This window comes from Suricata suricatta, chromosome 13 (genome assembly GCF_006229205.1).
Source record: "Suricata suricatta isolate VVHF042 chromosome 13, meerkat_22Aug2017_6uvM2_HiC, whole genome shotgun sequence".
In the NCBI taxonomy this organism is placed as follows: domain Eukaryota; kingdom Metazoa; phylum Chordata; class Mammalia; order Carnivora; family Herpestidae; genus Suricata; species Suricata suricatta.
The window spans coordinates 46,525,813-46,541,247 of NC_043712.1; the positions used below are offsets into that span (position 1 = coordinate 46,525,813).

The window sequence follows — 15,435 nt, forward strand, 5'->3', positions numbered from 1 at the left end:
ATATATACCACATCTTCTTGATCCATTCATCAGGTGATGGACATTTAGGCTCTTTCCATGATTTGGCTATTGTTGACAGTGCTGCTATGAACATTGGGGTACATGTGCTCCTATGCATCAGCACTTTTGTATCCTTTGGGTAAATCCCTAGCAGTGCTATTGCTGGGTCATAGGGGAGTTCTATGGATAGTTTTTTGAGGAACCACCACACTGTTTTCCAGAGTGGCTGAACCAGTTTACATTCCCACCAACAGTGTAGGAAGGTGCCCGTTTCTCCACATCCTCGCCAGCATCTACATTCTCTTGATTTGTTCATTTTAGCGACTCTGACCAGTGTGAGGTGGTATCTCAGTGTGTATACCACATCTTCTTTATCCATTCATCCATCGATGGACATTTGGGCTCTTTCTATACTTTGGCTATTGTTGACAGCACTGCTGTAAACAATATAAAGTGATTTTCAAATGTTTAACTGAAGATCTGAATATATCACTTCTCTGCTGAAACCCATCAATGGCTTCTCTCTCTCTCTCTCTCTCTCTCTCTTTAATACTCTTTTAATGTTTATTTTTAAGAGAGAGAGAGAGAGAGAAAGAGAGAGAGAGAGAGAGCCAGCAGGTGAGGGCAGAGAGAGAGATGGGGAGACACAGAATCTGAAGCAGGCTCTAGGCTCTGAGCTCTAAGCACAGAGCCTGACATGGGGATCAAACTGATGCACTGTGAAATCATGACCTGAGCCAATGTCTGACACTCAACCAAAGGAGTCACCCAGGTGTCCAGCTTCTTTTTTTAAGATAAAGATAAAAATGTTTAAAATGGCCTATACAGTCCTATAAGATTTTGTAGTTCTTATTTCTCCAACTATAGCCAGCCATATTCTATCCCTATGCTCCAGCCATAATTCCTTCAGTATGCCCATGCTTTCTCCTACCTCAGAGCTTGCCACATGCAGTTCCTTAAACCCAGAATGTTCCTCCTTGCAACTCCTCCCCATATCCTTGATTCCTTAACACCAACATAATCCTGCAGCTCTCAACTCCCTTGATACCTTTGACCACACCAGACTAGATCAGCTCCGTCGTCACGCATTCACATAGCATCCAGGACTTTATTTCTATGACAGTTACTATGTTTTATAACTGATAGTTTCTAACTTGCTCATCACATACACCTAGAAGATAGGATCTGGTATTTAGAAGGAGCTCAATACCCAATTGTTTAATGTATAAGTAAATATTTTACTAGCTAAGAATTCAAGATCTTATTTTAGCATCGTTACTAAAAACATGGATGAACTAAATGTAGATTAAGAATGTATTTTTAGCCACACTAAAATACCACCTCACAACAGTCAGAGTGGCTAAAATTAACAACTCAGGAAACAACAGATGTTAGGCAAGGATGTGGAAAAACGGGAACCCTCTTGCACTGCTGGTGGGAATGCAAGCTGGTGCAGTCCCTCTGGAAAACAGTGTGGACGTTTTTCAAAAAATTAAAAATAGAATTACCCTATGACCCAGCAATAGCACTACTAGGAATTTATCCAAAGGATACAAGAATGCTGATTTGTAGAGGCACATGTACCCCAATGTTTACAGTAGTGCTATCAATAATAGCCAAATTATGGAAAGGGCCCAAATTTCCATCAACTGATGAATGGATAAAGAAGATGTGGTTTATACATACAATGGAATACTACTTGGCAATAAGAATGAAATCTTGCCATTTGCAACAACGTGGATGGAACTGGAGGGTATTATGCTAAGTGAAATGAGTCAGCCGGAGGAAGACAGATACAATGTTTTCACTCATATGTGGAAGTTAACAGAAGGCCATGGGGAAGCGAAGGGGGAAAAATAATAGTTACAAACTGAGAGAGAGGCAAACCATAAGAGACTCTTAAATATAGACAACAAACCAAGGGTTGATGCGGGGGGGTGTCGGGAAATGGGTGATGAGCACTGAGAGGGGGCACTTGTTGGGATGAGCACTGGGTGTTGTATATAAGCAATGAATCATGGGAATCTACTCCTGAAGCCAAGAGCACACTGTATACACTGTCTGTTAGCTAACTTGACAATAAATTATATTTTTTAAAAAGAAATATTTGTAGGAGCATGTTAACATGGTGGTATTATTTACATCACATACATGGCATATGTCATCAGTAATATGTGAGAGGATGGCTTCATGAGAGGCAAGAAAATGAAAAAACAGCAGGGGGGAAAGGGGGTTCATCAGGATCCAAAGCTGCAGAGAAGAAACTGCAAGGAGATGATGGCTGAGATTATGGATTTAGCAACAAGAAAGCCATCTTGGCAATCAGTTACTTGTTTTTGCATGAAATTGGTTACTAATTCTGTGTGAAATCTAGATTGCAGAAGATTGAAGAGCCAATGGAAATAGAGATAACATTCTTCTTCCAAGAACCTTAACTTCTTATTATGCAGTTTCTCTGGCCATGCAGAAGCTAATTATTTGATTGTGTCTGGAGTGTGTGATTATATTTACACAAAAGCACCAATCAGATAAGAAAAAAATTAAGACTCTAATTCACAATGGCTCATAAAGATGAAAGGTTGAATGCAGGACTGGATCCACAGCCTATTAGCTTAATCAAACCAATTGATTCTGCTCTGTGTATATGTGTTTATGCATGTAATGTACATCTCTCTCTCTCTTTTTTTTTTTTTAACAAAGAAGCCTCCTAGGGGTGCCTGGGTGCCTCAGTCAGTTAAGCGTCCAACTTCGGCTCAGGTCATGATCTCACAGTCTATGAGTTCGAGCCCCGCGTTAGGCTCTGTGCTGACAGCTAGCTCAGAGCCTGGAGCCTGTCTTTGGATTCTGTGTCTCCCTCTCTCTCTGACCCTCCCCTGCTCACACTGTCTCTGTCTCTCTCTCTCTCTGTCAAAAATAAATAAAACATTAAAAGAAAAAATTTAAGACAAAAACAAAAACAAAGAAGCCTCCTAAAATTAAAAAACATTCTAAAAAAATCACTAAATTTTATAGAATGGGTTTATGCAAGAGCCCATGGAAAGAAAATATGCTTTACCAGAAATGTGTCAATGATCTCTAATAAAAGAGTATTCAACCTAGTTCAGAAAAAGCACATTTCTGAGAGAGAAAAGCAAATTAAGTGCGTAATGTATGCTAAATAACAAGCTTCAAAAGAAAATTAAGATAAAGTAAAACTCTCAATTTGTATCTTTTCAGCAAATTTTCAAGATATTAAGCACCTGCATCTCTATTTGAGAAAATGTTTTCAACTAACTCAACCTCTCACTCCCTCTTCAATATTCCATCTACAATAGTAGTAACAGTGCACTGTGAGATGCACTCGACTGCAACATTAATACCAGACCTCCAAAATAAGAGAGAGAGACAGAGAAGTCTGGACACACAACATAGTTGCAAAAATAATTACTGACTCTTATGTCACTGGTTATTCAACATGTTCTAACTTTAGCATAAAGTCAGGTCAGCAACAGCTAAAGTTTGGATACTGCTGCAGTCCCCATTTGCATGAGATTGCCTAACCCATTCTCTTCAACTTGAGAAGGCTCTTTTGTTTTTATAAATACATGTAAGTTAAAGATATACAAGCATATCAGCAGAATCTATTAATAAGTTAGCTTGTTATTCATCATGAAATTTCTGGCAAACAAGAACTGGTATTATATATATTACTGGTATTATAAGGTATACCAGCCAAGACTGGCCTAATGGTTTTAAGTTGGGCCTCTGCCATGATTAAACAATATAAGATAACTTTATTCAAGAGCAAGCTTCGGGGCACCTGGGTGGCTCAATTGATTGAGCATCCAACTCTTGATTTCAGCCCAGGTTATGATCTCATGGTTCATGAGATCGGCCCATGTTGGGCCAGCAGATCGTGGAGTCTGTTTGGGATTCTCTCCTCCCTTTCTCTCTGCCCCTCTCCTACTCCTTCTCTGTCTCTTTGTCTCTATGTCTATCTCAACACAAACAAATAAATAAATAACTTCTAAAAAATTTTTAAAAACAAGTTTCAATGAAAAGATAAAAATTGATAAAATGAGGAAATAAACTATTTTATGCTTCAACTGAATGCAATATGCCCCCCTATATACACTGAAGCAGTTCACACCTTTCTAGCACACAGAAGTCTGTATTCAGTTAGCTGGGGGAAAGGGAGGGATGGTAGGGAGGTAGAACTTCATACAGGCAGAATTATTTCTGATTTTATAATTAAATCACCCCTTTTATCTCATCTCCTTCGATCCCTGTGTCACTTAAATCAGTGATTTTTCTTTTCTAAAAAAATGTTTTTAGTGTTTATTCATTTTTGAGAGGCAGGGAGAGACAGTTTGAGCAGCTAAGGGGCAGAGAGAGAGGGAGACACAGAATCTGAAACAGGCACTAGGCTCTGATCTGTCAGCACAGAGCCTGACATGGGGCTCGAACTCATGAACCGTGAGATCATGACCCAAGCTGAAGTCACTTAACCGACTGAGCCACCAGGCACCCCAATCAGTGATTTTTCTAAGGAGGCCATCCTATGGAGTATTTTGGATGTTTTTCAGGGGCATTTTTTGGTTGTAACGATAACTTGGCTCAAACATAGGCCAAAAGGCCCACACCACTTCATTTTCAACAACCCCCTGGACATTCATGTAAGTGAAAATATGTATAAATATTCTGAGCAAAGAAGCTAATTATGTTTTATATGTAACCATGAAGGCCTAGAAGGATAATGGCCAACTGGGTAGGAATAAGGTCCCCAGTACCAAGATTGTGCTTTTAAAATACCATTCCCCACTTAAAAGAATCAGTGCTCCTTTCAGAAATGGTTGATACTATATGTGGTGCATGAAATAGACAAGATAAAACTGAAATGGGGCACCTGGGTGGCTCAGTAGGTTAAGTGTCTGTCTTTGGCTCAGGTCATGATCTTGTGGTTTTTGGGTTCCAGCTCCACATCGGGTTCTCTGCTGTCATTGCAAAGCCTGCTTCAGATCCTCTGTCCCCTCTCTCTCTGCTCTTCCCCACTTGTGCTTTCTCTCTCTCTCTCTCTCAAAGATAAATAAACACATAAAAAACTGGAATACATTGTCACATCAGAAATCAAGGATTCTGTCAAACATTCTTTGACCGAGTCAAAAGTCAAAGTCAAAAGTCACATGAAAAAGACTCAGGAACCAACTTGCCAAGGCTCTCATTAGGCAAAGACAGGGATTGAGAATCAATCGGAATGATAATTATAGTGCATTAAAACACATCAATTAAGTTGAAATCCACAAGTTTATAATAATTCAAAAATCATCAGTCACCTTTGGAAGATGCTGAAAGCTCAAATCATTATTTTTTGAATTTTAATACATTTGAAAATAAAGTGCTAATCCTGTATTTTTCATATGTACCTGAGGGCACATAGGTAGGTAACAAAGAAAGCTTTCTTTTTACAGAAATATTTCAGCTAGTAAATGACAAAGGGATGGTGGAATTAGAATGCCACCATTTTGCAACCCCTAAGGAAATAATAGATTAAAGATATAATTATCAATGGCTGTTATAATCATAGACATAGAAGCAGATTATATGCTTTTTGGTAGAAGTTTATGATGCTTATAAAGCATTTTTGCCAAAATATCAAACCTAAATCACATCCAGACGCTGGATCTAAATAATGTTACCAAAAAAAAAAAATAGATGACAGAGAAAAATGTTAAATGTCCTCATGAAGAACCATTCTTCAAAGTTCAGACTTCAGAGAACTACAGAACTAGCAACCCAATTCCTGCAACAAATAAATTGAAGAAAAAACAAAAGGAATAAAGAAGGGAATCTATAGATTCAAAGAGATACAAGTTGGGGTGCCTGTCTGGCTCAGTCAGAGCATGAGACTTTTGCTACCTGGGTTTTGAGTTTGAACCCATGTTTGATGTAGAGATTACTTAAAAATAAAATCTTGGGGAGACTGGATGGCTCAGTCAGTTAAGCATCTGACCCTTGAATTCCGCTCAGGTCATGATTTTACTGTTCAAAAGATCATGAGATCAAGCCCTGCATCAGGGTCTGCACTGACAGCACAGAGCCTGCTTGGGACTCTCTCTCCCTCTCTCTCTGCCCTTCCGGTCCCCACACCTCTCAAAATAAATAAATAAACATTTTAAAAAATAAAATAAAATCATCCAAAAAAATAATAAAAGAGACACAAGAGACTGGTATCAATATCAACAAATTTCAATGTATTAATATTATTTTCATTATTATTCAAATAAATAAATTATTAACAAAAACGGTGTGTGTAAAAATTGGGGAAGATTCCATTATGGACTGAATTGTGTCCCTCCAAAATTCGTATGTTAAGTCTTTAACCCTCGCTATCTGAGTCTGTGACTATATTGGAAGATAGTGCATGTAAAGAAGTGAGTAAGTTAAAATGAGGTTTTTGGGACAGGTCCTAATATAATCTCACTGGTGTCTTTATAAGAAAAGGAAATTTGGATATGCAAAAGAGATGACCAGGAGCTTACATGCACACAGGACAACTATGTGAGAAGCACCAGGAATATGACCACCTGTAAGGCAAGGAGAGAGGCCTCAGGAGAAACCAAAACTGTGAGAAAATAAAGTTCTATTGTTTAAGCCAACTAGTCTGTGGCACTTTTCTATGGCAGTCTTGGAAAACTAATACAGATGCTAAAATGTCCACTGTTCAATAAAAGTTAAGAAATATATATGGGACTATAGAAAAAGATATACAATGAATCCTGAAGCACAAAACTCAACTGATGAAATGGAGAGAATCAAGCCTCCTGATGGGAGGTGGGTTATATATAATTTGAAAAAGCCCCTAAAATGAATTTGAATTTCCTTCTCTATCCACTTACAAACCTTGGATCCAACCATATGCAAAGTTATGTACTATCTCTCTTGGTCACTCAACTGATTCCATTCACACCTTCATAGTGACTTCATACATAGTTTAACCAACTAGAATATCAACATTATCATTAGAAATTTGCATTATTTATAATATTGAAACTGGTTTTACTCATTCCCTTCTATTTACCTCTGAAATTCTATGTCAATTTGCCATTTACTTTCCCTCTTTTTTCACTTATAAACTATCCACCCGATTAAATAGCATAGTTGTGACAATTCTAAGTTTCAGCTGCTCACTATGTTCCCATCCACTTCATCTCTTAAATGTGTTTAAATCATTAACAATAGGTTGTGTTTCATCCTAGAGACAGCTGGGTTTCAGGGAGAGGTAAAATGCTTAATTATCTCACCCTATTGTCCAAGACAAATGTGCTATTGTATTACATGTGAAATGTCATCTTTGAAGTCTATTAAGCGTGTGCTGTGAGGTGAACCATATAGAAAACACAAGGTAGACTGGAAAATAATTATAAGTCAGTTAATTGCACTTTTTTTTTCCCAGTAAGCCTACCATGACAGCTGCTAAAAACACTATGTAGTGTTATGGATACAGTCTCTGAAACCACACAGGTCAGGCCCTGCCTCCAAAAATGCTTAGCTAGAATGCAAGTTGCTTTCCCTGAGCCTTTTGTCTTTTCTGTAAAATTGAGAAACTAATGCATTTTGCATAGGGGTTTTACAAGAGTTAAATTAAATAATGCTTGTAAAGTATGTGAAACAAGGTAAACATTGTAACTTCTCTCTTCCTTTAAATACAAAGGATGTTTAATGTTCTTTACATAGAAAATATTAGATAATCCAGTAATCTTTGGAAAACAGATTGAGTAGTTCATTGTAAAGATGTTTTGTAAAGAAGTTCATTGAGTTTCTACGTGGCTTTCTTTGAATTTCAGGGGAGAAAAGGGTTTGGAAGATCAAGTGTGAAGCTTTCTCAGCAATTCTCAGTCTGGAGTGGGTTAGGACCACCCACACTCGCTCACTAGGAAAGCGCTGTCCGTGGTGCTAACAATCGCATGCTGGCAACATTTCCCCCGCCCAAAATTCTTTTCCTGTCAACTTTCTTGGTGAATCTCACATAGCTGCCTCGCTGAAGATTCTCAGTCATTCCAGTTAATTGGCTTCTCCCCTATCTTACCACTCTTTGTGCCCTTCAACTAAAAACAATTTTCTCCAATCTTATCAACTCCAAATAGTTTTTATTTTTCAGGCACTTTGGCCATGCTTACCACTTAAAAAGGTGGTTCAACTGGCCACGCTCTTTTTCTACCCTTTTTGCTAAGTTTCAGAGAAATCCAAAGCTCAAAGCTAGAACACAGGAAACGATTTCTGATGCATTCTCTAAAGACTCTTCATCTGGCAATGCCTCTAAGAAATCCCCTGCATCTCCATCTTGAGTTAAGTTACCCTCTTCTTACTCTCAAAATATCCTATATATACATCCACAGTAATCACATTAAATTGAAACTCTCTATTAGTTTTGAGTGCCACCAGGGAGAATTTTTTTTTAATCTAGCACCCATATCTTATTCAATTGTGGACTCCTGGAGTATAAGACATCCTGAGCTAAATTTTGTTAACTAATTTAATTACTGGATCCATTAGAGAAAAGATCTGAACGACACTCCTTTAAAAGGCTACCTGCCTTGTTGCCTTTCTCTGTGCTCTAAATTTCAGGGTAGCCAGCCTATTCTGATGAAGACATTTGCTACCACATCCACCTATATGAATCTGATGACTCAGCCCCTCAGAGTGACTGCAAAAAAGCTCTGACTTCCCACTGTCCATATTTCCTTTTCCTTCTCCCATTCTACCTACACATCTGTAATCCTCAATACACTGTGGGTGGGGACTAGCCCCAAAGACTGGAGAAGAAAAAGCTCATCTATATTTTTTCATCCAGAAATAGACTTCTATTCCTCTGGCCAGACCAAGGAAAGGAGCCACTATCGACAAATAAAAGGAATTTTCTTTTTCAGGTAAGTGTGGAGGTTCAACTAAGTGGGAAAGATAGAGAAATTAAGAAAATGAAGAAATTAAGAAAACTGAAATTAAGAAATGGGGATTGGATAAGAAAGAGGGAAAAATGGTTATTAATGCTGCCCCCTCCCCTTCCCTATCCAGGTGGATTTCAACTCTGTCTCAATTAGTAGATCTTCATCCATGGGCTCCCCTGTCTTTAAAGACTCTTCTTTGGTCTAAAATGGATGGGGGAGGGGGGAGTCCAAGCTAAGGTACACTAGAAGAAACATGTGAAACAAACTCTAATTTGTGAGTAAGCAAGCAATTGCCTTCCCTTAAAAACTGCCTTCTCTGCACTCTGAACCAAAAAAAAAAAAAAAAAAGTAAATAAGAACTGTTCCATATTAGGAGAAGCTCAGTGTAATGTGGTTCCTCACCAAAGCTTTCAGACAACAGATACATAACTTGTGGTTCTCTTCCCATTTCAATTGAACATCAGCTGTAATTTCTTAAATCTTTAGAGCAATGCATATGTTAATTCAGACTCACCTACTAAGATTGGGAAGAAAAGAAAAGCAACTGACCTTTAAATCTTCAGAAGAGGATTTAATGACAGGTTCAGCCTGTTTAATGACAGGCGCAGCACCACACCCCTGTTTTATTATGTTTCATTATTACTGCATAAATTTCCTTTATTGCTCATGATAAATAAAAATCAAATACTTGCGAAGTGGGTTTAAATAGGTAAGAGTGCAAACAGTACTATTCGAATATGATGAAACTGGAATTTCAGCTTCTTAAAATATATATTTTTTAAATGTCTCACGTGCACCAGTTTGCCATTGTTAATCTCAAACTAGGTTTGTTTTTTGGAGCTGTGTGTGTGTATCCATTATTCCAAGATTCAAAAAGAATAAAAATAAAAAATTCCAAAAGAATAAAAATCACATTCAAAACAGGATTCTCAAGATTTTTCACTGACTGATTCAAATAAGAAGACACACCCAAAAGAAAATTGCTAAGGTTGGTGCAAGACTTAAAGCTAGTGAAGTTCAAGTACTGCCTGAGGATGAATTTAACCTGCATGACAGATGCAAAGCTGTCACTTTCATAAATCTTACGAGAAACGAAGTTATTTTAAATGCCTTTTTCTTAGCCAGCCATTCAATTATACAAGGCCGACTAACGTCTCCAAAGTGAAAGCAGCTGGCACGGGACTGAGGACTAGAAATCCTCTGCTCCGCCTGCTGGAGGAAGCGGATTAGGAGCTGAGTGCATGGATTCAACTTTTCCAAAACCTTAGCTAAGGCCTTGCAGGACACTAGGCGAACAGGGACAACAGGGTCTCTGCGCTTGGTGTCTGACGCATGCGTCCCTGGACAATCTGGGCTGGCTTCCCACTCTCCAACCCCCAATGCCACCCCCGCCCCTATAGCGTCGGCTGTAACGTCATCTGAGGGCCGGGCCTCCCGGCCTGCAAAGTAGGGACGAGCCTGGGCTGGCCTGCCGGACAGGGGGCGGAGCCTAAGGGGGTGGGGAGTACCCTGCCCGGCCGCCCAGCTGGAAACGGATTCATTCCTTGCAGGCTCTCCACCTAGCCGGACCACTGCAGACAAGCGAGGCACTTTTTCCCGGGGACTAGCTGGGAAAATCCCGGGTTAGCCTCGAGTGGCTGGCCATTGCACGGGCCCCCTAAGGCACAGAAGGACGGCGAAAGAGAGCTGAAGCTGACCTGAGCCCTCCCAACGTAGGGGAGAGCGCGCCCGGGCGAGGTTTGGGAAGAAGGGAGGAGTGTAGCGAAGCTCACGGCCAGCGGTGGATTATCCGGGCCAGTCTGCGTCTGCCGACCGCGAAATGCGCGAGGAGGACAAGGGCATGCTCCGTGGTGGCAGCGACGGCGCGGGCCTGGCCAACGCCTCCGCGCGGGGGCAAGTAGACACTGTGCAGCAGCTCCTGGAAGCCGGTGCGGATCCCAACGGAGTCAATCGCTTCGGGAGGCGCCCGATCCAGGTAGCTGGGGCCCTGGGACCTCGCCGGCAGGGGGCGCATGAGTGCAGGGGAGCGGCCTCCGTGGGACGCGCCTGGGACTGAGATCTTCATCGACGTCCCGTTTCTCTCTTCCTGGAGGTGTGGAGCCTAGATGTTAAACAGGTTCTCCCGCACCAAAGATCCTAAAGAACGGGATTGGAAAAAAAAATTACTTCAGTTTGGTTTTCTTGTTAGTGGTGGAAAAAATGTCGATATTCTCTCTTCCGTCTCATGATCACAGATACAAGGGATAGATTCAATTGGGAAGAAAAGGAGAGGTTCTTTGGGGAGAAAAACTTTTGTCCGTTTGTCTTTAAACAAATATCGACCAACTTTCAACGATCATTAAATTACAAGTTATACAATCCGTATTAAATTTCAGGAATCATGCAGAATAACAGTACATGAAAAAAATTCACCATGAACTTCTAGGTTGTGATATAAAATTCAATTGAATACAAAGAGATAAGCCAGCATTCCTCCACCAAAGTACTTAATTCCTTTTATGTCAGACGTGTCTCTTGAGTATTACATAAGAAAAAAATGCTTCTATAGATTTTTAATTATCAGACTGATTGGATTACAAAAGCCTGCTTGCAGCAACTGGTAGGTCCTTTTTAATTGGCAGAGGGTCTACATAAATAATTAGCCTCTTCATTGATAAAACTCTTGTTCAATATGCTTATTAATCCTGCTTTAATGAGTACATATACATTTTTTAATTCCTTTAAAATTCAAGGTAATATTTTGTGCTTTATTGACAATAATAGTCACAGTTAGTATTCATCTCAATGACACATTCTAGAACCAAACTATTATTAAGGAATCTTGTTAACTGTATGGATTTTTAAAGAAAATATGTGTTCCTTTTGCATTCTTAGAAAAGTGTTATAAGCAGCAGCAAAAATATTGTAAAGTAGTACTTAGACTTCAAATAATATTAATAATTGTAAAAAGATTTTAATTCTAGTTTTAATTGACCACTTTCTGAGATAACAAAAACCACTTTTCCCCCCCTCTATGTATGAAATACCTTACATTAAGAGTGGCAATGATAACATATTATGGTTTTTAAGGGAGGAAATGGATGCTTCAAATATTCATGAAACAAAAAATAATATGCTATCTTTCAGTTACAGGGTACATTTTAAAAAACATGAACTTGCAAGAATAACTCCATTTTGGATATTTAGTTAATTAAAAACTGTTTTATTGTGAACAAATAAGAAAGTAAATGCCTGCATAATCTACATATACACAAATGGCTGCTACAGGATTATTGCTCTAAAACATCTTTTTTCTAAGTTATGCATTGTTTTGATTTGATTAACATCCAAGCTTTTTTTATAGAGCAAATTATTTTCCATCTAACATTATAAAATCCTATTACATTATAAAATCCTGTACAATGTAAACATAGTGTTTATTTTACATGCTTATGTTACATTAAATATATTACCCCTCTTAAATTTTAACCCTTACCCATAACACTAACTTAAAATATTAAAACTGATCATTTGTTAAAGAAAACTGTTTTCATCATCTTATTTTCTTTTTCCCCTTCTATCTCCAAATTGACCCAAATTATCAGACCATATTCAGTTTATGACCACAGACATGCAGGCCAGTGAAAAGTAAAAACCCCCAAAAGGGGATTTACTAGGAGAACTAAACAACTTGAAGCATTATTTCCCCACTAAAGTATGACTCTAACTCTTAAAAATATCAGCTGACTGCCTGATAAATATTTGTAGAGGTGGATTATGGCTGGGGTAGGAAAGACATCAAGGGAAATAATTTAAGACTTTAAAGGCTTCTAAACGTAACTCTGCCCATAAATCATTTAACAAAATAGATTCCCATGTTCCCACGAACTTTAAAATTTTCTTTTTCCGCACAATGACGATTAACGCTTTATTATCAGTTGTTTCTTGTCTCTGGAGAATGAAATGGAACTCTATTAGGGCTGAGTAAAGAGTATAACGGGACAAGGGGGTGCGGGGCGGTGAGTGCATCTGCATGCAAACGAAGCATAACCAGACTCACCCGAGGCTCAGCGCCTCTACGTTAGTTAGAAACTTCATGAATAGCATTTCTTTGAAACGGCTCTGCCTGCGTCTCGCCCCTCCCTCTACCGCCCTGACCACTCTGCTCCCTCCGGCAGGTCATGATGATGGGCAGCGCCCGCGTGGCCGAGCTGCTGCTCCTCCACGGCGCGGACCCCAACTGCGCCGATCCCGCCACCCTCACCCGACCTGTGCACGACGCCGCCCGGGAGGGCTTCCTGGACACGCTGGTGGTGCTGCACCGGGCCGGGGCGAGGCTGGATGTGCGCGATGCCTGGGGCCGCCTGCCCGTGGACCTGGCTGAGGAGCGGGGCCACCGCCACGTCGCCCGGTACCTGCGTGCGGCGGCGGGAGATTGACGGCGGGTCCACGCAGCCGCCCCCCAGGACCTATCTTTTCTTCCCTGTGCCCCACCCCCCAGCTTAGTTCAAGGAAGGCTACAACTGTGGAGCGGCGGAAAGCCTGAAAACCTTCCAGGAGACTTGACTCACCGTGGGGGAGAAGCAGACCGTGAATAATTTTTTTTTTTTTCTTTTTCTCTGGATCCGGTCCGCACACTCACCGTGAAGCCCAACGCAGAGATCGTGCAAGCGGACTTCTGAGAGATTTAGGAGCAGAACGTGAAGCTCCCGGGTGTTGTTCACTTTTCAGAGTTTTCTGGCAAAGAGTGGCCTGTAAAGTCTCCAGTGATCCTGGGTGCCTGCGAAGCTTCACCTGAAAGACGCTGGTGGCAGAGTGGCAGGCGGCGGTCACTGGCATTTGAGTGGGAGGCGGATGATCCGCTCGCCCCACTGACCTTACAGGAGCGCCCCGGAACCCCTTACTGTAAGGCGTGGGGCACACGGATGACCCGGAAGGCTGAGGAGACAAGGAAGACGACTGTGAGGACCGCAGACCTGGGCGTCACGAGGTGCCCGAGGCCTTCCACGCTGCGTTGCGCCGCAAACAAGTCACCGGGCGAAGTGCTGCTCCCCGGAAGCCCCGCAGCCGCGCGCCGGATACTGACGGGAACGGAGGGCGCGAGAGCCGCCGTGAGTTTTCCCACAGGTTCTAAAATCCCAGAGCCATGAGGATTCAGAACAACTCCCGGGAAAGGACTGGGGCTTGCCGTCTGTTGTTCGGTGGAGTGGAGACCCTTCGCCGGTCCCAGAAGTCAGCGCGGGCTGAAGTGATGGACTGCCGGGAGCGCAACCGCCCCCGTTAAGTAACCCTTTGCTTCGTCTACGTACCCTGGGATGAAGAACCCTCCCCCCGGAAGTCGAAAAGATTTCGAGATAGTTTGAACTTTCGAGTTGTTCTTCAGGGACACTCTTAACTTACGCGGGAGGCTTTAAATAAGAAAGTAACTCTCGTGCTCCTTGGTAAAGAACTGAGGAAGAACTGCAGCTTTTAAACGAAGCTCTGGCACAGTGCCAAGGCCTAGACCCATATATCCTTAACCTATTTATTTCTTTAAGTTTTCTGACCGTTTCCTTTACTAGAGTGTCTCAGGGGGTCAAACTATGAAATATTCCAAACGTCTTTTAGAAAACCGATGCACCCACCCAGTAAATTATCTCGGGGTATTTCCCAAAGGGTTGCTGAAAGAGTATATTGTGTAGCAAACTGTTGAAAATTTGTGATGGCTCACGGAATGTCTTAATATCTGCTGAACAAACTAGAGGTGCACTGCTTTGGGGATTTAATTTCCAGTGTTGCTTGATTCATTATAGCATTGGAACAACTTATACTTCAAAGCTTTAATAAAGGAAAAAACCCAATACATTGGACTCCAAGATCTGGCTAATTTGGTTTAAAAATGTATGAGCATGGATTTACCACTAACTCCTGAGAAATGTTAAAGACTCAAAGACGTCCATTTCTCTGACTCTCTGTAATGATTATTGATAAATGATACCAACAGCAGTTTATTTTTTAAAAAATCCTGCTACCCATACTAGGAAAAGATTTATACGTGGTGTGTGTATATGAGAGAAAAAGACAGGAAAAAAGCTAATTTGAGAGACCAAAAGAAGAGGTTTCTTTGAACGGACCTAAAACTTTACTTCCCCATCAATTCTTTATTCCTCAAATGAGTATATTATGGGGGAAAGTCAGTTGAGAATCAGAGCATTTCTTACTAGGAATTATATGTAAGCACTTATTGACACATAAGTTGTGCCAGACATGCTTTAAATTACATTTAATATTTAAGAGTATTAAGTATCTCTCAGTAATACTGAGAGATAGGTACCATTTCCCAGATGAGAACAAGACAGAAAAACGTTGATTATTTTCATAATAGAGTATAATTTTTCCAATGTTCAAGACATTGCCACTTTACCAAAAGAAGAGCACGTAGAATTAGTGATCTGGAAAAAGAACAGAAATCATCAAAAGAAGCACTACTATGGACTGCTTTCTGAAGAAAATGCAAAAGTCAGTGTCATCTAAAATACAAAAGGCCTGGGGC

At 40.7% G+C, this 15,435-nt stretch overlaps 1 protein-coding gene and 1 long non-coding RNA gene across 2 annotated transcripts in view; one reads left to right on the top strand and one right to left on the bottom strand.

The window, feature by feature from the left end:
* The window catches only part of LOC115277095, a 119,329-nt gene that overhangs the window by 95,635 nt on the left and 8,259 nt on the right, over positions 1-15,435 (bottom strand). The window contains exon 2 of the long non-coding RNA XR_003902217.1: positions 10,622-11,060. This is a non-coding gene — a long non-coding RNA (uncharacterized LOC115277095). The remainder of the gene's footprint in view (positions 1-10,621; positions 11,061-15,435) is intronic.
* On the top strand, positions 10,475-14,752 carry CDKN2B (cyclin dependent kinase inhibitor 2B). The gene is made up of 2 exons (XM_029921210.1): positions 10,475-10,899; positions 13,082-14,752. Exons 1-2 carry the CDS (start codon positions 10,744-10,746, stop codon positions 13,340-13,342), a joined length of 417 nt encoding a protein of 138 aa, XP_029777070.1. The 5' UTR covers positions 10,475-10,743; the 3' UTR covers positions 13,343-14,752.